The 27003-nt window shown below is 42.2% G+C and overlaps 1 protein-coding gene across 1 annotated transcript; it reads right to left on the reverse strand.

Moving 5' to 3' along the window:
- Positions 1 to 27003, reverse strand: LOC146187635 (sterile alpha motif domain-containing protein 3-like). The gene is made up of 10 exons (XM_084603430.1): positions 26849 to 27003; positions 26208 to 26338; positions 19227 to 19439; positions 15276 to 15360; positions 11157 to 11325; positions 9109 to 9124; positions 7792 to 8011; positions 6250 to 6385; positions 2630 to 2706; positions 1 to 350 (listed from the first exon to the last, which is right to left on the reverse strand). The coding sequence occupies exons 1-10, from the start codon at positions 26987 to 26989 to the stop codon at positions 72 to 74; spliced, it is 1467 nt and encodes a 488-aa protein (XP_084459556.1). The 5' UTR covers positions 26990 to 27003; the 3' UTR covers positions 1 to 71.

The following is a 27003-nucleotide window of genomic DNA, read 5'->3' on the forward strand; positions in this document are numbered from 1 at the left end:
ATGGTGTTGTCTGTGGCAGGACAAAAATGCTTCAAAAAAAGTGCCACAAATCTATGCAAGTGATGTTTTTATTACTGAGCGATAACTGACGTGGCTGCCCGAAGCACAGTTGGGAGGCGCTCACTCGGGTCAAGCCCTATTAGCGACTCCAGCAGCAGATAGGTTCGCTTTGCTTTTGGCGTGTACTTGACATTGAATGCCCAAAAAACTGCCAAAAGCAAAGCGAACCCATCCACCAAATCCACAGCTGTGAGCCGCAGGTCCTCAAATGACAGGAGGATGGCCGATGACGCTGCAGCTTCCTCAGCCGAGTGCAGCAGCTTTGGATAAGCATATTTCTCTCCAGGCACCTGCAAATACAAATGAAAACAATGCAAAAAGGTTAAAACAAAAATAATGATCTAACCATAATTACGGTCAGTCTCCATTTTATTTTGTGCTATTCAACAAAAGAAAACCAGTGGAATTAGCAACTACTGGTGGTGTCATGCTGTCCCCATCTATGCGTACTCAGGGCAGCCCCACATGACAAGCAAGTCTGGTCATCATTCCAAATCTGAACTGCCCATATGCCGTTGGTGGGATCCAAACCCATGACCTCCGAATTATATACCTGGAGCACGACCAACTGAGCAACAGTGACGGCTGCTCAATCTTCTACTTGCCTAGTTCTTTAGTGTTCACATTGCCATCCTCTTCTAGACAGTGAACTGTTATACCAATACAAGTTTCACTAGAATCGTGATGTGAATTTCACGAGGAATGTGACACTGGCTACAAAGAAAGTAATTCTAGTTTGTCACTGTAGGGAAGGATGGCATTAGCTAACAACCTCAAGGATATGTTACACTCAACATAAATACCCAAGAAAGTAAGAGTGAACAGTACCGCAGCTCAGAGGGCCAAGCACCAGATGCGTAATTTGGATGTCATGAGTTTGATCTCACCGGTAGCACATGGTTGGTTTTCCTTCCGCTTTCCAATCATCTTCATGATTACATTATAAATTCACATTAATCGACAAAAATAAATACCCTATGATTTACTTTTTGTGGGTAGCTGTTGGCTCTCTTTGTAAGTACCTTATAATAAGCCTTTCACTTTCTCTACATTTCTCTGCGGAAAGTATAGCAAAGTATCTAACATTGACACGGAGCGACATTAACATCTGGCATAACCACAGTAACGGATTAAACTATGATTTAGCCATACTACCTATGCACACTGTAGACTTGCAAATGTAATGTGCAATTCTGACTGCAATACTTGCGCATTGCAAAAACAAAGGAAGGTTTTTTTTTTCATTTCCAATGTACTCGCTAAATACAAGACATCAGTTCAATACATCTGCAATGTTTTGCAAGATGGCTGCAGGTTAATTTTCACTGACATTATTGTAGGTAATGGAAACCATTAACCGAAGTGGTGGCCTCATGGAAGAGCATCTGCCTCGTATTCGGGAGGCACCAGGCTTGACCCCCGTGCAGCTGGGTACCCACCGGTTGCCAATGAGTACAAGATTTCCTTGGCCTGGTGCTCAGCTCTTTGGGGTAAAATGTTTGGGAAATGGGTCAAAGGTCCCAAATAGTTGCACTGATGGGACAGTGATCCATTTCACCATCGGACAACAATAAGTCTGCCTCACGCAGCAAAAGCCCATTTTGTGACCCTTCGTTGTCTTTTTTTAACCAATATTCTTGGTCCATAGCCCCTTTTCCCAAGTATTTCACCCCAAACTGAGCACCACTCCGGGGGAAAGCTTGTACCCACTGAAAAAGCGGTGGGTAACCAGCGGCACCAGGGATCGAACTTGGTACCTCCCGAATGTGAGGTGGATGCTCTTTCACAAGGCCACTGCTTTGTATAGTTTGTACACAACACTGCTTTGTACACAACACTAATGGGATAGACCGCCGGACACAGAATAAATCCTTACTCTAACCAAGCCACACGAATATGCCTGTGTGGCGTAGAGTCAGCATGCTGAACTTGCAATCCAAGGATCTTCGAAGGATGGATTCTGCTCACCCTCCCATCTTAAAGTTAAAGCCCGAGTTGGCAGCACCTGCCAACTCGGCAGTGTCATAAAGTTCTGTGATGTGTAGCAACCGGCAAACAGTCATGTATAGCCTGTTGCCTGCCACCTACCCCCGCCAAGCCTGTAATATTTTGCTCACAATGCCGCCAAATATCCTGAAGAGCAGACTAACGCTATTACATTAAAAGATGAAAAGCCGGAACCCTTTAATCACTGCCAAGCTGCTGGGATATCAAGCAACAGTTGATGAGGCAACAAAGTAATTAATGCAACCTCCCTCCAATTCCAAGACCAATCCAAGAACAGTGTCTTGCACCTTTGTTACCTTAGCTTAATGTCTGTCGACATGAATAGAAATGCGCTGGCAGGCAATGTACAGCATGGAAACTGCACATAAAAGCTTGCTACCAGTGAAAGATTTGCTTTCAAATCATGTCCATATTAGGACCAGAATCTAAATCACTCGTCAAAACAAAACATACTAAGGACAAAAGGTTAATCATTAAGCTTTTACCGCAGTAAAATGAGATTTTAATGCCGCTATTTTAAAACTTGAAATGTGAGATGTGTATCAACAAAGCAAATGCATACCAGCTGAGCAAGGATGGCAGCAGGACTTTCACTCACCAACCGTGGTAGAGCAGTCAAAACTGCTGCTACATGGTGATCTGCAGCAAAAAAAGAGGAACTTTAGCAAGATACAGATATGTTAACGGTGGAAATCTTGACATGGCTGAAAGGAAGCACAAAGTGGGTGAGTCATATAGCCACAAGGCCACAAAAAGCTCTGTTTATTAGTAGATATTCACTCAGTCGTGGAGAATAAAAGGGTGAGCTCCACTATCATGCCTACTTGGAAAACTATTAAAACAAAAATAAATGTGATGAGCACGCACTCACCACACCTGCATAAAATGCTTCCACGGCTGGTGGCGCTATCTGTAGACATCATAAATATTGCAATCAAGCTGCCTGAGTGTGCATGGATTAACTCCACATAAAGCAAGCTGAAATGTTTTCGAGCAAAAAAAAAGGCAGAAAACACAAATTATTATTTGCACCACTCCAAGCTCACAATTTTAGCGAGCAGTGGCCCTTTCATTAAAGCTAAAGATGCGATGAGATGCGAAAAAGGCCCGAGCTGAAAAAAATTTCACAGGAGTCACGATTTCTGTGCCACTCGCTCATGGCTTTTCAGAGAAATCTGTCTTTGGTTTGAAAGAAAAATAAAGAGCGCTTTGTAGCTATAAAAACATAAACTCAAACCATCTCTTAAATGAAGTACACTGAACCCCAGGAGAGGGATGACAATCAGAAATATAATTCATTTGCCCAAATTTTCTGATGTAACACTTAGGCCCAAATCATACTTCAGAAGATTTGGGCAAATGAAAATATTACTATATATATTATATATATATATATATATATATATATATAATATATATATATATAATATGAAAATAAAAACTGCACTTGCATGCACCTCAAGAGTACAGCGGCCAATTCCCTCACCAAGTTACCTTCCAAAAAATGACATCAGTCGTGAATGGCTTCCTTTTAGAGGATTTGCCGTTGTGTTCTTGAGTTGTAACTGAAAAGAAACAGCAGTGCATTTGAACTATCTTAGACATGCCACTATGCATAGGCGTGCGCAGGGTTCTCCATTAGGGGTAGCCAAGTTTCACTGCAGTGTCCCCCTCCCTCCTGTAGAAAATCGACAATATGAATGCCAATGGTATGCCGCCTTTGCATTACCTACTAGGTGGCGCCAGCTGTGCGTCTAAAGAAAACAAACAAGCTTCGCCATGGATGCAAAAACTAAACACGCTTCACACGCTGGCCTGCCTTCAGTCCCTGGCTCTCCGTGGGTAAAGGCGGCAAGCAAACAGTCCTTCGAACTCAACATCACGGGTCCTCTGCCGCCAGAGTAAAAAAACCTGCATGGTCATAACCCTACATTTTAAACAAAGACAGCATAAGTCTGACAGGTTAAAGGTATAAGGCAGACTTGGTGCCCACCTTAGATTTTGGAATAACAGCGCGAAGTACGAGGATGAAGATCAGAAGGACAAAAGCACAGCGCTGACTGACAACTGATTTTATTTCCAGAAGTTGACAAGTATATATACATGGCTTGAAGCGCGATAAAACAGATGCACTGCGCATGCCGAAACCAAAGCCAATTATCTCTTTTTACACATTGCCAAGAACGCAAGCTCTTTGTCCGATACCGCAAGGGAAGGAGTGCTAATGCATCGGTTCCCAAGGTCCAAAATTCTTTCAGCTTCAATAATTTTTCTTGTGGTGCGGTCTTTATTTTTCTGGTAAGATTTCCATTCATCGAAAAGGAGTTTGCATTCTGTTTCACGTTCCTTAGTGCATGTGAGGCAGTGAAGAGGCAGGTTACGGTCCTTGGAATTTTCCACATCCTTTTTATGTTCACTTAATCTTTCATTAAGGCATCGCCCCGTTTGCCCTACATAAACTTTCCCACATGACAGAGGAATCTCGTAAACTAGTTCCTCAGTACAGTCAACAAATCTGTTCTTATGTTTAGTTTTTGCAAGCACCAGTTGGCTCAGTCACGGGATGACTGACGCGATTAAGCATTGACAGCTTACACGGAGCTGAGAAGGCTGCTCGTACCTGAGAACGTTGTGCGATCTTTTTTAAATTATGCAACAGGGTATGAATGTACGGGATTACAACTGTCTTTTTCTGCTTGTTCAAGTTATTAGGTTGTTGGTTATTTTTGTTTTTCTGTTCCTGCTTTAGCAAGCCTTCAGCAACAAAAACCAGCATATGGATTGGGTAGCCAACGGCCGCTAATCTAGATGATTGCTGGGCGAAACTAAAGTCAGTTAGGTGCTCACAGGATTTTTTTAAGGCATTCTTAAAACAAGGAGCTTGGGGACCGATGCATTAGCACTCCTTCCCTTGCGTTATCGGACAAAGAGCTTGCGTTCTTGGCAATGCGTAAAAAGAGATATTGGCTTTGGTTTCGGCATGCGCATTGCATCTGTTTTATCTGTTTTTCTGTCGCGCTTCAAGCCATGTATATATACTTGCCAACTTCTGGAAATAAAATCAGTTGTCAGTCAGCGCTGTGTTTGTGTCCTTCTGATCTTCGTCCTCGTCCTTCGCGCTGTTATTCCAAAATGTATTGCCAACTAGCTGGCACTTCAACGCTTGTTAGCCACCTTAGATGATTAGTGCCCCCCCCCCCCCTCTCTCCTCTATGCGCACGCCTATGCCACTGTGAACACATGCATTAAAAATGCCATAGTAAGCACATGCAATAACTTGTTAACATGCTTTTTAGAGATCATCTAGTGACAAAGAAAGTTAGTGCAAGCAAAATATTTTTGACGCTGAAAAGCGCAGGTCCAATGTAGAAGGAAGCGTAGAGTAGGCTTGATATGAGATGCAGGGAAGGATGATCAGCCTGTGGAAATAAAACAGCAGTATCAGTGGCAGTTACCTTCAAGACACTTCATTTTTTGAAATTTCGGACATAACTGATGCTAGACTCTTATGGTTGCCTCTAAAAACTCTGGTTGAGACAGGCTTTTACTTTGCTTACAGTCGAACCTGGATATGTCGAAATCTAAGGGGATCGCAAAATAGTTAGATATAAAGATAATTCGATATATTGGCTTAAGAAACCACTTGCGACTGTGAAAAATGATACCGTATTTGTCGCGTAACCAGTCCACTTGCATAAAGAACCCGTCCTCTACTTTTGCCCCCGAGAATTCGATAGATCGAACGACCGGTAAATTTGGAGTTCAATATACGATGCAGCTTTCCTAAAGATTTACATGGGATTTTCAAGGGGATATTCGGCGAGTTTGATATAACCAAAATTCGAATTATCCGGATTTGACTGTTTTAAGAATACTTGACAGAGGCTTTAATGAGAGTACTAATTTATTCTGAAAAATAACAATTTGCATTCAAAAAATCTGCTAGGCCAGAAAGCCAAGTGTCAGTTAAGAGATGGTTTCATTTGCTTAGTAATCTCACAGATGTCTTTCTAGAAAAAGTGAGAGATTATATACTCTGAGCAGTGATGTTGTCAAAGACAATGAAGTAATGATACTAGAAAATGCTAAGTACACCAGGTATTCTATCTGAAAAGAGGTTTTGTGGCTCAATTATGTTTTTCCGTATGTCTAATGAATATTGAGAGTGGCTAGAAAACTCACACTCATTGTCGGAGTCTTCCACTACATGTTTGTTTTTGAAAGCGAGAGCCAATATTTTTTCGCCATATTTCTCAACAGCTTCAGCTATTTTCTCCTTGGCATTCAGTCCGGTCAATCGCTGGAACTCATTGTGCAGCTGAAAAAAGCAATCAAAACAGAGGCCAAAGTTCAGCCATTCCTTGCAATAATGTAGTTTTTAAAACAGCACTGAATGGCTCCATGAATTTTATGGGACTTTCTCTGGTCACTGAGCTCAGCTCCACCATTCAAGGTAAAAAAAAATAATGCACTCATAATGAAAATGACCAGAGCACACAAAGTTGGGTGCTAATACTCGTGTCTTAATCATGAATCAGTTCTACCTACTAAACAACACTCTACCAATATCGCCGTTCAGAAACAGCTGGTGCTTTTTATTACTTGAGTTTAATAAGAACACTGAAAGGTATGAGAAAGTTGCAAACACAGTAAGAACAGGTTATGTGAGCATCTACTGGAACCTTTTCAGTCTGGTATGTTGGTAGTACTGGCTAGATTATAGGGTTTAACGTTCCAAAGTGACTCAAACTATGAGAGCACAATGCACTCAAAGAAATTTTTGATGCAACCTTTATCCGCAGTGCAACACAGTTTGCCCAGCCGAAAGGTAAAAGGCAAGAGTTCTGAACGAAATAGACAATTATCAGGTAAACACCCACATTTGAGGCACCACAGCACATTATTTCAAACAGCACACGGACATGAACATTTGTATTATGCCATAGTGCAGGGCTCAAGAAATATTGAACACCTGGGGCTCTTGAGTGTGCACTGACATTGCATGTGTGCACTGTACTGAGTGATTAAGGATACAAAAACTTCCGTTTTCCCCATTATTGCAGCTAATGCACTAGAAGTTAAATGAAGCCCTTCAATAAATAATTAAGACCATTTTACAGCAGCAGAGCAATCAGATGAAAACCGAAACCAAAAATGGAAGCAGATGCTAAAGACATATCATTAAAAACAAAGCAAAATTTAGTTCCAAAATAAAAAAAAGCAAACAGCAGCTACCACAAATGTAAATAAAACAATGAATACAAAATTATTTAACAGACATTTGTCATGCTTATTTCCCTTTCGTGGCTTATAGCTCAGCACGCAAGTGCGGCCTTGTCATTGTAGGCTGAGTCACTATTATCTTCGTTCACTCCTTGCATATCACCTCTGACAATGTAAAACTGTTTATGTATTCTAATCTAAGCAGCTTCTTTCGTTTTGCAAGCTTGCCGCAAGGCATACCATATGAAATCACGTAAATTATATTCTCGCAGGAACCGGAGAAGTTTTCCTATTTTGTCAGTTACCCACTTGAGGAAATCTTTCCTTGTCATCATTAGTACCTGCAGATTCTAAGCATCTACACTTTATATACTTTCTCAATCATTCCGAAAACAATTGCCTGCATAGTAACAGCACAGCACAGAAACGAATTACGGAATAGTAAAATGTAAGTGACATTGGCAGCAGCTTCTCCATGCAATACAAAAATGTTTTGCCCACCTCTCGCTCAGTACGTAAAGCTGGGTATACATCAAAAATTTCTTCAAGATCTGGGTGCTGCCTGATGTATTCCCTTCGCATCTGAAAAGTTTTATCCACTGATTGCCTGATTTTATCGGCATTTCCACCTGCCATTCGGACTTCTTTCTTCATAAGGTCAATGTGACCAGCAAGGCTCCTCTCGTCCTCAGCATTAAGAAATGGGGCATTCCAAAATGCTCTCTGTAAAATCCAACATATATGCGACACATGTGTACATACAAAAGCTATTGCAAGAGACGTAAAAGGGCCACTGAAAGGGTGGGGGTTACAACAAAGGTAATAAAGCTGACAATACTGGCAGGTATTGAATAGGATATCATTACCCGCAAAAAAAAAAAAAGTTTTAAATCAACCATATGTAGTACCGAAGATATCAGTGGCCAAAAGGAACATGTTTGTTTTTCCTCTCAGCTCATATTCGCGACAACATCGACCTAGAGGTGACACAAGAGGTGAGCACAGGCTCGGGCCAGCCCGAAACACAGTACCCGGCCCGAGCCAGGCTATATTTGCCTCGGGCGGGCCGGGCCGGACAGACCAATCCCAAGTACCGCAACTTTTGCAAAAGCGCAACAACTGTCCTGGGGCTCTAGACATCTCGAATGCAAAAAAAAGAAAAATATCCTCCGCCCTTTTAACCCGAGAGCTTCTGAGTGTACACGCGACGTCGATCGGCTTGTCCACTCTGCCCCGCCATTAACAGATGTTTAATTATCAGTTTCAAAGTTTGCACCATTCTCTCGCCTCTTTTGTGGCTTGCTGCTGGCCTTGAGATATCCTTGTTGGAACTCCTATAGTCAAAGCAGACACTTTGCTAAAGTTGCCTTGTGACTGCTCAGCCCACACAATGCAGTTGCGGAGTGCCTTGCCAGCACCGTGCATGGTATACGGTGAGTGAGACGAGCCCCCCGAGTTCTGGGCCACAAAATATAACCATTTGCTCTAGCCTGCACGCTTTTAGAGAAACAAGAAAACTATGTAGAGAAAACTTGTTCTTGCTGAGAATGTATTAGTAATTCCAGCCACAAGGGAGAGCAGCGGAAGAAACTTCAGTGCTAACGGATTCATGATCTGGATTCAGGTCGGGTTGGGCCGGGCTCAGAATTTCGGCCCGTGCACAACTTTAGGTGGCACCACTGTTGCTCTCATAGTGTGGATTGGCAGCACTGAAAATGTTTCGTCCCCTGAAAAACTGTCCATAATTCAGTTTCAGTTTCAGTTTAGTCGTTCAGTCGTGTCCGACTCTTCGTGACCCTATGGACCATGTCACGCCACGCTTTCCGGTCTCTCACTATCTTCCTAACATCACATAACTTCATCTGCAGTGCCTCGAGGATGCCACCTAACCAACGCGTTCGCTGCCTACCCCTTCTCCAGCGACCCTCAACCTTTCCCAACATCAAATCTTTCTCCAGCGACTCCTCTCTTCTCATCAGATGACCAAAGTAGCTGAGCTTTAACTTTAAAATTTGACCCTCCAATGAGCAGTCAGGGTTTATGGTCGACAATATCGACTGATTTGATCTTCTGGCAGTCCAAGGAACTCTCAAGAGTTTTCGCCAGCACCACAATTCAAACGCGTCAATTCTTCGGCGGTCAGCCTTTTTCACAGTCCAACTCTCGCATCCATGCATCACAACTGGAAAGACCATAGCACGAGTTATACGGATCTTGGTTGGCAGACTAATGTCTCTGCTCTTTACTAGGCGGTCAAGGCTAACCATTGCTCTCTTTCCCAGAAGCAGGCGTCTCCTAATTTCATGGCTGCAGTCTCCTTCCGTATCTCTGAGGCTTCAGTGAGGTCCTCGCCTTGTTTGTCCTTTATCACGCCCAGCTTAGCACAGAAGCTTCATTTGATATCTTTGATTGTCTTATACAGAGCTACAGTGTTCCTTAATTGGCTGTTGTCCTCAACTGCTTGGCACTGTATGTTCAGGAAGGCATTCTTATCTCTCCTTGCTATTTTTTGAAAATCCGCATTGAGAACCTTGTATCTTTCTCTTTCCCCCATAACTTTTGCCATCCTCCTTTCCTCAGCTATTTGCAAAGCCTCTTTAGATAACCAGTTTGCTTTCTTGCATTTCTTTTGCTTTGGAACTACCTTAGTAGGAACTTCTTGTATTATATCACGAACATCAGTCCACATCTCTTCGGGCTCTCTGTCTTCCAGATCTAATTCTTGAAATCGATTCCTCACTTCCACAGCATATTCTAATGGAATTTGATCCAGATCATACCTGAAAGTCCTTCTAGTTTTCTGCGTTTTCCTCAATTCAGGTCATCCATATTAACGGGGGTCATATTAACGGGGCAAGACTGTATTCGTATAATGATTTTTTACAATGCCAGTAAATTTCACTGTGCGAGACATTTTGCACACTTGACAAAATTTAGGACTATCAGAGAGACTATCAGAGATTAACCATGGGGCTGTTTAATGTGTAGTCAAATCCCACAGCAAATGAGTCCCTTGAGAAGCAGCCATGACTGAACCCCCCGTTCTCGAACTCAACAGTCGAGCAGCCTACCCATAAAACACTGCGACAAACATTTAAGAAAAAAAAAAGGTACACAAACAACTTGATTGTACATACAAGAAGACACAGGGTGGCCTGTTCAAACTGCATTCTGCTATTCTGTAGTCGCATGCTTTAGTAGCTGTGGTATTCCAAACAGAAATGGGAATGTCCAATTTCTGAGCTTTTTTATTAAGTTGTATTGACAGCAGTGACCTGTTTGCTTTGACACTGTGCTCAACGACAGCATCGCTTCGCTTGAGATGCCGCACGTCAATGAATCTCAAGCGTCGAAGACCAACTCATGATGTCCTTATCCAGCATGACATATTTGATATAGACAAGTATTTTTTTTAGCATGGGATGATAGCCTGTTCACATTTCTATTGCCAGGCGTAGGTTAGTAAGTAAAAGCGCGTTGCTAACATGCATCTACACTGAGTAGGGTTCGCCATTGTGCCGCAAAGTGATGACTGCTCAATCTCGAAGCCAATATAGAGCGGGTCAGTGAGAAAAATAAGTATGACCGACCGGTACCACACTTCTTCCACGAAAATGTAACTAAACCAATCCAACTCAGTTTATTTTTTGTCTCGTTCCCCTCATGGCTACACATTAGAGAATTGACGAAAAATAGTCGCATCACAGTCTCTTGCCCAGCACACACCCCATGTTTTTGCTGCATGAACCATAGCACAAACTTATTTTTCAATTTTACCAAAACTAGACAGTGATGTTTGAATTTAAAAAAAAAACTTTTAGAGGATGTGTTCACCTTTCTTTCAAGGAACTTTGGTCCCTCAGTACTGGTTGCACCCTCTGTACTGGTTGCATCCTCTGTAGTGGCGGCATCCTCTGCCCTGGTAACATTGCGCTTTTTCGCTTTAGATCTCCTCGCGTCCACTTCAACAAGGCCTGCTGGAAGCTTCTTTCTTGAATTTTTTCCTTTGAACTTTAAGGCAGTCTGCCACGAGAACTGCAAAGTATTTTACAGTGTGAAAAATCAGCAAATCAGCATTTTCACTTCAATAGAAGACTAACTTTTTCAAGGCAAGAGGGAATGTACACAGCAAAATGTTATATTCAAGAAACGAAGCAAACTGCACAGTGAAACATTGTACGTCCAGGCTAAGACAAGTCCACCTGTCGAAACGTTGCCTCACCTTCGAACTGAGGCGTACCCCATTTAGCCTTGTTCAGTTCTTCTTCATATTATACGTCCAGATATACACAAACAAAATTTCAAGATAATACAACAGATAATGCAAATAAAAAAAGATTGCAATTAGTGAAAACCCATTGCAACTAAAATATCAGTACTATCAATTTTACGTTCTGGAACAACTAATCTTTCAAAACGAGCATGTGGCATCCATTCTAAATGACTCGCATTTCAAGAGCTGATTATTGCCAAACTCGCAAAAGTTTGTTTCGTATTATCTTTGTAGTACTAAATTTCATGAAGCTAAAGTGGCTGGCCCCTTAGCATTTGCCTCTTCTACATAGCTGTCCAAGCTCACGGCCGCTGCATAGATACGAAAGTAGCTCAGCATTACATCATGCTCGCTGTAGTAATCATAGCAGGAGCTAAATGTTACTTTTTGCCATAAAATGACATCATTCACATAGTTCATAGAGAGTATAATGGAAGGAAGAGATTGGCTACGGAGAATGAAAGAGAACTGAACAAGGGTTGAGGGAAAGCCTGTTCGCAAGCCGAGCCTATATTTAGACAAGAGGACTTGTCTCCGTTTGAGCAGCATTATTAATACTGGTGGAGTTTAAAAGCACTTTTCCTTCCAGAGAAGAAAACATTTGAGGGGACGCTTAACCTCTGCCTTTAAGGGTATGACATGAAAGCGTAGGCTACCAGCCCATATATAAAGCCACAATTTAACCAAGCCGTGTTACTGCGCCTGCGTGGTATAGGGGTAATATGAATGCAAGGAACCTGGTAAGCTGATTATAATCTCACCCTCCCATATGAAAGAAGAGACCAGAGTTGGCAGCTCTTGCAAATCACAATGTCAGACAACCCTACGTTCAGTCAGTGCATGTTTTTCTTGTTAATGGCAAGTTGTGCACACATAAAAGACAAACACAAGAGGAGAATGGCCGAGATGAAAAGAGCGCAAACTACCAACTGTTTTATTCATATCGGTAGTTCCTTATATAGGCAGTGTGCACACGTGCCTTAATAAGGGGAGAAAGGAAATCAAGTCTGTGCGCAAGTCAAGAAGAGCCACACAGGAAATTCTTTTTCGTATTATACAGCATTACAGAAGTATCCTTGATGCAATTGTTGCCTTTTACTTTGGTGTGTTACGCTTCTAAAAGCTCACAGGCTACTTTGTCTTTGCTCCTGGCCAGAATCTTAATACTGCTAAGCCGTGGCTCGCAACCTTTGCATGCAGTGCAGTGAGCGGGCAAGTTCGCTCCTTTTTGAGACCGAGCATGCTCCCCTGCGCATTTGTTCACGCAGTGGCCGGTCTGGCCAACATATGCACGTCCACACTTCAGCGGGATTTCATAAACCACACCTGTGGCACACTTCACAAATGTTTTGGCATGTTTTATATTGCAGCCATTTCATTTATCGATTTCAGCGCTCATCCTTGGGCATAATTTGGAAAGCTTCCGTGGCGCTGAAAAAACACAAGGACGCCATGCCTATTCGCCACTTTCTTGATGTCCCAGTGGCAAGTCCCGCAACATCAAGAAAGTGGCAAACAGGCATGGCATCACTTTGGTATTTTCTGCGCCCCGAAAGCTTTCCAAGTTATGCCTGAGGATGAGCAGTGAAATAGATAAATGAAATGGCTGCAATATAAAAAGTGCAAGGACGTTTTTGAAGTGTACCACGGGAGTCATTTATGAAATCCCGATAAAGTGTGAACGTGCATATGCTGGCCAGACAGAGCTCTGTGTGAATGAATGTGTAGGGGAACATGCTCGATCAATTCAATCTCGAGAAAGAGCGAACTTGCCTGCTCACTGCACTGCATAGAAATGTCGCAAGCCATGGCTCAGGAGCATTAAGTTTCTGGGCAGGAGCAAAGACAAAGTAGCCCGTGAGCTTATAAAAATGTGCCACATAAAATTAAAAGGCGACGACTGCATCAGTAATACTTCTGTAATGCTGTATAATGCGAAAAGAACTTCCTGCGCGGCTCTTGTTGACTAGTGGACAGACTTCATTTGCCTTCTCCCTCCTCCTTCCCCCCTTTTATAAAGATACGTGTGCACACTACCTATATAAGGACCTACCGATATGAATAAAATAATTGATAGTTTGTGCTTTTCCTATCTCCGTGATGCTCCTCCTGTTTTTGTCTTTCAAGTGTGCGAAACTCATCATTAATAACATGGCCAAGTCTGTTACCACCTACCGCCTGCAAGCGCCATGCCCATGATTTTTCACTCACAATGCCAACAAAGACACCAGATTTTCAGTGATGGCGCCAATAATGCTGTCACATTAAACATGAGGGAGGTGGGAGGAAAGAGGAACAGCGCAAGGAGTGAAAGAATGTTTCCCTGTGTATAAATTAAATACTATAGCCTTGGCCCAGGTGGGCTTTTGACCAGAAAAAGAAAATGAAAGGTGGCAGCAGCAGAGAAAACTACATTTTGAAGTAGTTGAGTCAGCATCTAAAGCAGGTTCGATGATGACAGGTGTTTCCTGGGTCCTTGGTGTGTGTGGGGGGAAAGGGGGGGGACAGGCGTTCCAAAAGGGACACGGAAGATATTAGCTGTGGTTTAGCTTGTGGTTAAACCTAGAGGTACGCAAGAGCTATCTGCATGACTACTATGGCTACGCTTAGGTTCGGCTTGAAAGTAGACATGGCTTTTGCACATAGTAGTAGTTTACTCTATGGTTTCAGCTTTATGCCATGGGGGCTGTTTTGACCACTAAAGTGCGATGAGTCGAAAGCCTCTATCGCGCAGAGGTCCGAAGCCCTCTACTATGGCACCTCTTTATCTCTGTTTTCACTCTCACCTTCACGATGACTGTAAGCTACCAGCCAACACATAAAGCCCCGCTTTAACCGAGACGTGTGCACGTGCCTGCGTGGTCTAGGGGTAACATGAATGCAAGGATTTTGGTAGGCTGATTGTGCTATCACCTTCCCATATGAAAAGAGAGGCCCGAGTTGACAGCTCCTGCCAAACGTAATGTCAGGAAGCCCTACGTCCAGTCAGTGCTCAGCCATGTCAGCTGTCAGCTATCGCCTGCCACGACTTCTTTCTTTGCCCTTCGGACAGGCATGCCGAAATGGCGAGAATGTGGCCAATGTAGCTCTTGCTACAAAATTATAAATCAGAGTAAGCCATACCTGCCAAATTGGGCATTATCAGAAGAAAAGGATTCAATGGGAACCAAACTAAGATGTGTCAAGAAAGAAGGAATCATGTTTGGGAAAACACATGCAGCTTATACAGTAAACCCTCATTAACTCGAAATTGTAAAATCCGGGAAAAATGACGATAAGTGGAGTTTCAAGTTAAGCAAAGCCCCAAGCCCCAAAAGTTAAGCAAATCGAGTTAAGCAAAGCCCCAAGCCAGCGATTATAAAAGGACAAAGCAACTCAAGCCGCCAGTTAGTAGTAATATCTGTTAATTTCTAAGTGTCACAGGCCATAGACAACATGTTACATCTGAAGAACAAAAGAAACGATTTTTAGAAAGCCTTAATTTTGTTTGGAGAAAGAATACACTCACGGTGAGTCGCTACCAAATTTTCCTTTTCAGAAAAATGATTAACTTGTTCACCTAAGAGACATCTATAATTATTAGTTGGGCCAAATTACCTGCATTGTATGTGATTCACAACAAGTAGGTCTTTGTAAAAAGGAGACATTTACAGTAGGCAGGTGCACAATTACACATACAGTGTGGGAAAATGATAGACAAAAAACAACTGACATGTCCTTCACCACAGGCGTCCTTTAGCTGGGGATACTGCCGCACAAGTTCTTTTGCTGCCACAGCATACAGAGATCCTGGGTATCTACAACAAATAAAAGTGAAGAAACAATCTCACTACAAAACATGCTTATGATTTCAACTTCTTGGTCACTATGTGCCTCAGAACTTGGGGCATTTGAGTTCGGATGAACTTTTATACCTCCCCATAGCCACTTTAAAAAGCCCCTGAGTAGTGAGCCTTCAAGATTCTCAATAGACTGATCCCATCGGCCGGTTTCACGATGCCACTGCTGTCGTGGTGCATGCTGGTACATGTAGTCAACCGGCCGCTCCAGCTGCCCAGAGAGCCTGCGCGCCATGTTTCCGAACGATTTTTAGCTCGTGTGTGTCATGTCTGAGCATCAAAGAACCGGGCGGTGTTCATGAAGCTCCTGTGGAGTGGAGACTGCAATAGTGCAGTCACATGTGCTCGCGCTGACTAACGGACAGCCGATTACAACAAACACGGCTGTGGTGCGACTTCCGGAAAACCGGCGCAGGCGCAGATCAGTCTGTGGGTTCAGTTTATTGCAATAAATTAGAAGGTATTGTGCAACCACTTCATGGCAAACTCAACTGCCTTTGAAAGATTCCTTTATCTCACATTGAGTTGCTATGGTGCTATGTCACTGCAATAATTTTGCAGGGATTCAAGCAATCGGCTTCCAATTTTACCAAAAAAAAAAAGTTAAAAACAAAATTGTTATTTCTTACACTCATACTACGGAATGAACACTGTTGTTTTAGAAAAGATGTACGACATTCATGCACTTAAAGCTGCACGGTGTTTTAGAGGCTGGTGTTGATTGCATTTGTCTTGCTGGCAACAGCAATATTGCACTTGCTGCAGTGCTTCGAAGCCATGACTGCTTTTTGTTTTTCCCCTAAAAATTAGGTTTTATATTCTAAAGTTCCATAATTTTTCAGCGATTAAAACTTCTCTGATTTCATTCCCAGCATGCATTACTATAAGCACTCTGCGTACGCGAGTGCATGCTGCTGCCATTCGAAGGCCGAGATCTCAATAGTTCTGAGCTGCTTCATTCGACTGTATTTACTGCTGACATAATGGCAATTGAAACTGCATCCCGTAGCAGCACTCAAAGGTATTTGATTCAATAGATTACCGGTTTAAAGGCCTTCGAAATACCTGCGAGACCGGGGTGTTATAGGCCTCCCCTTCGTCATTAATTTGGCACTTGTCATCCTGCCATTGGACACACATCCTGCTTTTTCATATAAATTTCAGGCATTAACCATTAAATGCCCTAACTTATGATGAATACCTCATATATCTCCTTCAATGCAGTCAGGCTACGCACACAAACCTGTACCATTTCTGGCTCAGGCTTTATTATTCAGCTCTTCAGTGTGAGCATTCTGTATACTCTTGTTAAAAACCTTATCTTAACTTTGCATACCAAGAAAAGATGGAGACTTGATTCTCTTTGTGCTGAAACTATCACAAAATGTGGGTTCTACTCTAACTTTTATCTGACAGTAAGAACAGTAGTCCCCGCCTTAGCAGACATCCACTCCAGATGTCTTATTAAAAGGCAGCTGAAGAAGCTTTAGAATTTGACAAAGCTTAAAGAAGACAAAGGTATGATATTTGCAGGTAAAGAATACTAAGTCTTTTTGTGCTAGCATTTGAATAGCTCATGTAATCGCTGAATAAGGTGACATAGGGGCTCATACTACTTAACAGAGAACTAAATGCATCAGGCTAGGGACCACGACAATTACGTTATGTATAGCGCTGCTATGCTTCAAGTGAAGAAACGGTTGCTTGCATGAAGAAAACCAATGGCACTGTATATACAGGGTATTTCATGTAACTTGAACAAACGGTTAAAAAAAATTGTGCAGAGCAGCATGGTGAAACCAATGGTAAATTGTTTGCTGTCATGCAGCGCTCCTCAGAGTATCTTTATATTCTCCTCAATGGGTTTTTTAACTAAGATGAATTATGCAAAATTTTAATTAATTTGGTACCAAATAGGTTACATCAACTTATACAAGGGATTTGGAAATAACCTATCCAGCCTTTGTATCAACGTACCTCCGACATGTCCATTTTTTCCAGCATTTGTAGGAAGGCCGCAAAATATGAAATGTGACATGACTGTGCTCACGTACTATATTATATTGCAGCATTCCCAATCACATTTGAATGAACGAAACTTGCACGCCGACAGTGCACAAGTGATCAGCCACCGCTCATTTCGAAGGTGTGTACCATGACATGAATAAAAAACTGAAGCCTGCTTTGAATCACAGAACTCCAGGCCCTTTTCCTCTTGTTTTATTTTCTCAGTGTGATAGCTCGACAAAATCTTAGTCCAAGAGACTTTCGGTGGCCTGTCCATAAGATATTGCTGGTTGTGGCTCACGCTTTCCATGCTCTTAACAGAATGTGGTGATGCACTTTCAAGATTATGCTCTCAGTGGCGTTGGCCACCTATTTCAAGAAGGCGAGAGCACGCACTTTTGTGATTCAAAATACATTCGGCAGCACTACAATACGGTAACATAAGGTTGCAGCACATGGTATTTTTTCGTATTTCGCAGGCTTTCTTTAAATGCTGTTAAAAAACTACACAGGAGGCATGTTAGTAGAAGACACTGGGTTGGTTGTTCCTTAATGATGGGCACTGGCGCTAAACTGAATAATAAAGATTTTGTGCTATTAATCCTTGCTCATTAATTAATTACATAGAATACATGTATACATTGATGAGCACCACATTATGGCTAATAATATTTTCTTGGTTTCAGTCAGCTGTAGTGCGCTGTTTTTAAATTTTTGTTCAAGTTACATGAAACAACCAGTATAGATCAATAGGGTTTTGACAGCATCAGACAACACACAGCATTACATGGGTTAAGCAAGCGGAAATATAAAAATTTAACAAGTGACGCCATTACAGGTTTCTTGCAGGCATGAGAAGACAACTTTTTATCTGCGATTACATCAGCTTTAAATGCCAGCCCAAAACCAGTTTGCAAATTTCACATACAAATTTGGTACATTTGAATCATTGCAGTTCATCCAAATGTAAAAAACCACCTCAGCTTCCCTTTAAATCAATATTTATGAAGCTACTTGCTGTGTTACAACGGCAGCCCCAGATGTGCCGACCAGTGCGAAGTTGCTGCATGCTAACTCATGGTACAAAAACTTTATCTTTTGACAATTCAAGAAAAATGTCAAAGCTTAAATCAATCAATGCACCCAACAAGACGTTCTAGGTCTTTTAAATTTCCACAAGCAAGGGCAAATGCAATAGCACTATAGCATTTACACTAACTGGTTCAGTCATGCACATAGCAGACACACCATCCCATGTTACCTTTCCACTCAAGTGAGTGCTAACCACTAAACAGCTGTAGTCTGAAGGCACTGCAGTAAGGCATAGGTTGAAAATCTGAGCTAGATGGCGTGTACACTGAAGACACAATGAGCTGTATAATCAGGACTCAAGAAAATAAAATAGCTAAAGAATGCTGGAGTAGGTACTACTACTGCCAAAATAAAACAAGAAATAATCCCTGAGAACATTGTAGCAAACAGTGCTATGCAAATCTGAACAAAGGAACTGTGAGGTTACCACACAAACTTCCACAGATAGTACAACCACCAATGCAAGATTATATATCTAGTTACTACATGCAAGCATTCTCAATTGTGGCTTTCATGTATCTTGAAATTGCCACTTTACCATTATCCTCAAGCTGCTTTATCACTTTACGTACCCTCAAATCAGAATATGAGTCCTGCTGCACTTAAAAAAAGCCTCAAAGAGGAATAAACACAGTTTTTAATAAGCAGTCTGAGAGCAATGTAACTTGGACATTTTGTCTAAAAACTTGAAATACACTTACACAGACACTTAAATGTAAACTTACAGTGTGTATGATGACAGTTCAAACCATAGCCAGTCCACAATACGCTTCTTCAGAGCATATGGAATGTCACCTTGCCTGCAGAAAGCCAGCTGGGCCTTGATGTCAAGTGGAGTTTTTGGAAATTGGAAGGACGCCTTTTGTTGAAAATTTGTGCTTGATGATGCAGCCATTACATCATTTTGTTGGTCTGCTACAGTGATTAATGATATATCCCTAAACAGAAAGCCACATGGAATAAAAAGTGACAAAATGAAATGGCAAACACAAACATAGAATTACGATCAAGACCGTGATGATTATCATAACCATAGGTATCATAGTTTATATGTACAGCGTAGTCAGTTTTCTAGATGGTGTAATGCAGTAGGAGGTTCTGGCACAAAGCCCCTAAACTACTGCTCCGCACAGTGGTGGTCCTAACTCAGGAAGAGTACAGAAATAGCCCCTCCCCCCCCCCCCCCTCGAAGCCTTTGAACATTTTCCCAAATGTCATGAAGCACTTTGCAAGAATTTTTCACCGGACACGTTACAGAGTAAGATAAAGAAATCCCGGCAAAGCAGGGCACCTGGTGGGCAGCTAGGGCCAAGACTGGGCATTGGCCACAATATGGTGATTGCACATTGCAAAGCCAACTTGGTGAACTGCCAGCCTGGTGTTTCATCATATTTTCTGGTTCCGGATGGCCACAGAACGCAGCTGACTGTTGGAGAAGAACCAAGATGCAAAAAACCTTGAAACTTATAATGGCGAAACGTTTTAATTGCAATTCTTGACTGAAATATTGAGAACCTGTCATCATGTTTTCTACAAGAAACCCTTTTTGTCTATAACCTTAACATTTGCTTGCCCAGTGTCCCTCTGATAGAAGCGATCAAAAGCAATGGTGGAAGAATAAAAAGGCTCGAAGACCAGTATCATGGTATTCTAAAGCCCAGTAATCGAGCTGTGAGAGCAAGAACGCTTGCATCTGAGCTACAGATCAGGAAATCACAATGGATCCGGTAGATGAATGGAACCCCACTGCCTCTGAGACTCTCGATGATTGACATCAAAGAGTGCACCCGAATGCAGAAACTCGAGTGCAGGTTCTGGCTTTGCTACCAGACATCATCGCCGCGGCAGAGCGCACGTTTTGAACAATCTTATTTTAGGATGTGGCTTAGTACTATCAAAGATGATCGAGGAGTGCCTGACCAGGCTTGTTTTGCTGAATACCTATAGAGATGTTTGTTTTGATGCATCTTGTGCCATAGACAGCTTTGCAAAAAAAAAAGATAACTGAGAACTGATTTTCTTTTACTTGCATATGTTAAATCATTCGAAGCAAGAGATATATTAGGAAAAGATGCCTGTCATTCAAGTTTTAATGTTATAAGGTATATACAAAATGATTATATATGGAGACTGCTCACCTTAACCTTTGATATTCAAAGTATGGGTTATATGGGATATTCAAAGTATGGGACATTCAGCTCGGCCCCGGCACGGGGCCGAGCTGCGGTGCTACCATCGCTGACCGCTGCTCTCCGGCTGCGAGTGTAGTCTGAATGACATTAACATGCTCCCTCACTCTCCTTCTTGGGATGATAGAAAGTAAGCGAGTATCACATGCGGCATCTGATTTGGTGCCTTCGGAGTACTGTGCTACTGAGGAAGGGTGCTCTGCATAGGCATAACTCACTCAATGCTCCTTTTTGACTGGCGCTGTGAAGCTACACTCTGGGGAATACCTTTGCGTTTTATATTGTAACGAGTAAAAGGCGGCAACCCCTGAACGAATCAGTCTCACACACTCAGCTTTATCCTCTTTTTTCTCAATTCGGAGAGGCATGCAGCAATATCAATACAGTGCTCCCGTAGTTGCAACGAATGGGCAGATACATGCTATTCTGTTCGTCCGGATAAGTGGGAGAATAAGGAAGGGAATGGATTTTGAAAACTCAGTGCTTTTTTTCTTTCGGTTCTCAGTCGTCTGTTGTAGCAATGACCGGATGCTTCGTTAAGGTGCAAGAGAGAAAAATAAGACTTCCAGCTGTTTCAAATGCCCATCTTGCTACATACCGCATTTCACATAATTTTGTAACATACAAAAAGTGCATAATGCTTTTCACATTGCTAATTACGTTCATGTGTTAACTTCTGGACAGTCTCTTTGTTTGATGAGCGAATTGCATAAAAACGTTATTCTCACACCTCAAACGTTTATCGCCCATTTCTTCAATAAGTGTGGCCATTTTTTTTTTTCTGGGAACAATATCTGACCTGCCCAACAGCAATATGTTCTGGAAATTAAGAGAAAGTCTGACACGCAGCATTTGAACCGCAAACTGTTTTATGTTACTTGCTGCTACTTAGCCACTTGATTGGTAGTTTCTGGCACAGTGCTGCCATCAGTTTGTCGGTAAATAAGTTCCTGGAATGGAACCTTCCAGCGCAACTCAAGATCAAGCTGCTCGCGAAACTGAGACTTCCTCCTTACTTAACTCCCTGGTCGCAATAGGGGGAAGCTTCAGAGGTTGTTTCAATACAAATAGAAGAAAAATTTCATAGGCACTCATAGTAGCAATGCATTTTTGGGGGCTCACAGGCTAGGAAACATTTACATCACTCATTCGCTATTGCTAAATATTTTTCAGGCCGTTGCAATCTCTGCTCAGATTTTCCAGCATTCAGTTTTTTGTTTCAATCGCGAAAACTGTTACGCATTTCTGTGCAATAGGAATCGGCGTCAAATGCAACATTGGCGGATTCGCCTCATTACATAAAAAAGAATAGCCGCACTTAAAACAGTGGAAAATATTGCCCCGTTTTGTTTCTCTCTAGCTCAACAAAGAGTCAAAATCTAAGGCTAGAAATTGCGGGGAAATCCAGACCGATATTTCAATATCCATACCCTCATCGCAGTTGTGTGTGTCCCTAGTCCTTTGTCCTTGTCTGAAAGCGCTGCAATACCATAATGTTTGATAACCACCACCAACTAGCCCAGCAGTATACCCTACATCCATACCCTATCTCACTGTGCTAACATACCAAATAAGAGAAAAGCAACTACTGTCCAAATCATTCTATCTGCAGGAGCTGTGTACTGGATTCAACGCGTAAGGTATTCCAACGAAGAGCGCAGCTTTACGGTACCAGCTATAAATGAGCATTAAGCGAGTTTTACTGTGCAGAGTGCCCTCCATGGCTAGCACAGCGCTCTAAAGGCACGAAAACGGACGCTGCGCATGCTACCCGCTTACATTTTATCATCTCAAGAAAGATAGCGAGGGAGCATCCTTACGTCGGCAAGCTTACGCTCACAGCCGGGGAGCACCGCCCAACGACGACGACTGCCACGCCGACACTCGTCCCTATGCCTGCTCCGCTGGCCGGCTGGGCTGTTCGGTTACTTTTGGCAAAGGAGGTACAACATCTAAGTTAATAAGGGAGTAATTACTCATTGACATCCACCCAAGTGTGTCCACCAATCAGATGACTCGAGATCAGGGAGATAGCGAGTTTCAGTAACGACACAAACTCAGAATAGATGCCATAGTGGAGGGCTCCAGAAATTTCGACCACCTGGGGTTCTTTAACGTGCACTGATATCACTAAGCACACGGGAGCTCTGCTTTTCGCCTCTGTTGAAAAGTGGCTGCAGCGGCCAGGATTCGATACCACCTCCTTAAGCACAGCAGTCGAGCGCCCTAACCAGTGCGCCAGCCTGGCAGGGCCAGGTGCCTAACTGTAATAGTTGAAAAGCTTTTTATCAGATATTAGTTAACCAGCTGGCTACTTCAGATTATTCCCATTTTCTAATGCCTGCTAACACTGGTATTATGATGCTGCAGAAGATGTCTACATACTTCACAAAGGATCTTTTTAAATTAGTGGCTGGCTTCTCTTAAACACCTTGTATATTAATCTGTTTAAATGAAAGTACAGCTCAAAGCACTCCATATGTTTGTTGATTCGCCTGCCACTGCACCAAAAGAACCTACTATCTAGCTATTCAAACAACAAAAAGGGAACATCCTGTGCACCTCAAGGTTATGTAGTTAAAAACTGATCAGAGTTTGAAATTTCCCGGTAAATTACACAATACAAATCAGAGTAACATAGCATGAAAGAGAATTGATCCATAGTGAAATAAAAAAATCTAATAATGCATGACTGAAATTTTCGCTCATAAGTATGCCAAATTTTGATAAAATAACAAGTGTTTTGGAATTGTGCGAAAATGTCTTGCTCATAACAAATCCTTTTCTTCCAGGAAGACTTCCTTCTGTCCAACTCATAATGTATCACATATCCACAACATAAATGGTGGTTCAAGCACACAGTGTAGGATGCTTTATCAGCTAAATTAACTGACAGTTGCAATTCCATATTCTGATCTGTTTTGAAGGTCTCAGTGACAGGCTAGCAGTGTGCTGTGTATAGTCCCATTCTTACTTAACCAACTGGCGGCAATTTATAAAACTCTTGGAAGCACACTCAGTAATGGAGATTAAATGCTGAAAGAATACGCCAGCACTTTACTGCTGTTGACACTTTCACAAAACCCATGTCAACACCTGCACCATAAAGCACAAGCTGCACTTTTAATTGAAGAAATATATGCTTCATTTTTAAACAGGCCAGGGCAGCAGTTAAACATTCTATTATTCATGAGTAACACTGCTGTATCAGAGGTTTCATCCCACAAGTATCTTGATCTGCATATCGCCTGTTATTCGTAGGGGTCAACACTGTCACTGTTATCTGTGATAAACCAGTGAACACTTCGCTATTTTTGCCAGAACCTTCACAACTCACCCAGTTTTTAACTTTTATCTGCCCTCCGCTAGAACTCGCCAAACTTATTTAATTACAATAATCAAATCCATGCAACATAGGGCTGCCTGTTTTATTTTGTATAACTACAACCGAAATGCAAGCCACAAAATTACAAAACTTTTTACTCTATTCTCTTTAAATCTATAGGAAGGCCTTTTTTTCCCTCCTTAATGTGCCAAATCAACAAAGCCATCCCTCTCTTCCCCATTAAAATCTGCACAGCACGCCCAAACAGCTTCATAATCAGTCCATATTAAAGGGCCCATGAAATGGTACTTAAGGCTAATGCTGTAATAAAGGTGATCATTCTGAGTATTTGAATCAAATTGGAAGCCTTTGCATAAAGCATATAATTAAAAAATAATTTTTAAAACCTGCTCCTGGCAACCACTCATAACCGGTTAGGATGACAACCCCCCCCCCCCCCTCGTGTGTTCCCTTCCCAATGACTTCATCCGAGCTTGCAGGCCGCACCAACTAAATGTGCGCTCCCAAGTGATGTGATGGACGGAGCTCGGTGGAGTGGATGGAGACTTGTTTTCATTGTCTGCTGCATGCCAGCATGGGCTGAGTTGTGGAGGAATAGGAGGGAAACATTTCTAACAAGCAATATGCCCAATGGTAATGAACGTAGTTTTAAAAAATGTGCGTTCCAGAGAGAATTGATGGGATACTTACTGGATGTTTCTAATTTTAGTAAATAGCTTTTCATGGGCCCTTTAGATCCATTCTTGGCAAGATATGCATTCAGTTCAGCTGCATTCTTTGATGCAATGCAGCTTCACTCGGGAATGATCTTCCTAGCATCATTGCCTCAATCATTTATTGTGAAGTCTTTTGTAAGTATGTGCGTAACGTTTATGTTGCATAATGTTACATTTTTGTTAGTTGTTTTTTTGTATTTGTCACCATTTGTGTGTATGCTATACAACCATTTTTTCTGTTTACGTTGTACAGAATCCTGTTGAGTATTCTAAATATATAAGTAAATTTGTTTCCTTAATCACCTTGCACTGCCTCTTTAACTGGTTTGGTTTATGGGATGGGAAAGCAACTCAGGCTATGAAGACCCCACAGCAAAGGGCTCCACATAATTTCTATCACCGGAGGTTCTTTAAGATGCCCTGACAGCCCGCGTTTCCTTCCAGAATGTGGCCACCGCAGTCGAACTCGCGTCCATGAGCTCAACAGTTAAGCGCATTAACCATTAAGCAACTGGAACTGCTAGACAATAACGAAGATAGCCCTGCTGCTTTTACAGAAATCAATAAAATGAAAGAAAGCAATGAAAAGCCTTAGGAGTTTTTCCGACTAGTAAGCAGGCTGATGTGTGTCATGAGATGCATTTGCTAACATGAATAACAAACTGGTGCCATCACCTCATCCAACAACTACTTTTAAGATCAGTATAGATAACAGGCGTAAACAAAATAAAGTGATTCTGAACAATGCCTAGCGGCTGATGATGCTGATGACTACTACTCCATTAAACCGGCAGGGCTGGAAGGAAGCTTTTGAAAAGTCTACACTGAATTATAAAATGACAGCAATATATCAGCTCTCGCAATAAGCAGTTAAGAGAATCATTCTGTGCGGTTCTGGAACATAAATAATTTCTACTAAATTACATAGTGAGTGCAATAAGTAGCACATATTTACACAGTGCAGAGGTTAGTAGAAAACTTGTAGTATTCAGGACTAACCACAAAGTGATGTGCTATGTACCCGTGGGGTAGTAATATAAAACTTTGCCTGCCAAACAGCAACAGGATAGGCTTTTAGCAGCTCTTCTGCACAAAAATAAGCTTTCTGCACACACTCGTACTTGGTTAAACTGCCAACAGATTTCTCTGAAATGGTACATCTGTCCCATTTCAGGTCGCACTGCCCCTCATGTCCTACACTTCTGCTGCCTTTGCACATACTTAAGTTCTGTCCCTGCATGAACTTGCCCAGTACATATGACTGGTGTGGCCTTTTATCAATCAAGCAAGTTGAACAAGGTGAACGGCACAGCAAAAGTGATCATAGAAAGGCTGCAATGCGTCCTTATCTTGCACACTATATGAAGGCAAATAATTGGCATTTGCCTCTCCTAATGACATCAGTGGTAATTGTGCCTTGTGGGAAAGCTGTCAGGAAAAAAAGAACATACTCACGAGCTTCCCGCAGTTTCATCTGCGGCACCTTCTGCTAATAAGCAAACATCAACCACCTGAATTGAACAGCCGTCCTCCAAAACCGTGTTTTCATCGACATCTATGTGTGTGTCGAACGACTTATTGTACACCTGAAATTGCAAAGAATTGAACTAATCTTATAGTAGCCATACAGTTCTCTCGGATGTGACAACATATGCATGTGCGATGGAACTATAATTGCTATAGCAATTCATTTCGGAAGCAAGTATGGCTTCAGCGCTGCTGAAACGAATGGCACGTATACGTTCGCGCTCATTTTCCCTTCTTTCTACTATTACGGATTAGTTCACAGCCCGTTAAAAATTTGCTCGTTTTATGCACATGCGCTGCCACGGCATTTCAGAACCGAATAAGTGAACGTGCTAATGAAAAAGCGAATGGAGAACACTTGGTTTCAAAATAAAAGAACTTGCACAATCAGAAAACTCGCGTATATAGCATGCAGGTCCCCTGAAAAGTGACGTGCGGTTGCAGCATGCCGTAAAAGTAAACGCCCGCTTTTGAGCTTTAGAAATGCGCGCGATAATGTAGCAGCCTATTATATACGTTTTCGCGCGCCCTGTCAACTTTCAGTTGTAAAACATAGGAAAGAAGCTTACCTGGATGATCGCATTCTCGTCCACCGATTTCAATACTGAGTGGGCTTCGAAAGCCGCTAACAAGTCTTGCCGTCTGTGCTCGCCGAACACAGAAACTAAAAATTTCGAAGGCCCGCGGCTCACAAGGCACTTTATCTCCATCGCTGAGCTGCCAG

Source organism: Amblyomma maculatum, chromosome 5 (assembly GCF_055883805.1).
Source record: "Amblyomma maculatum isolate TAMU_Amacu chromosome 5, ASM5588380v1, whole genome shotgun sequence".
Taxonomy (NCBI): Eukaryota; Metazoa; Arthropoda; class Arachnida; order Ixodida; family Ixodidae; genus Amblyomma; species Amblyomma maculatum.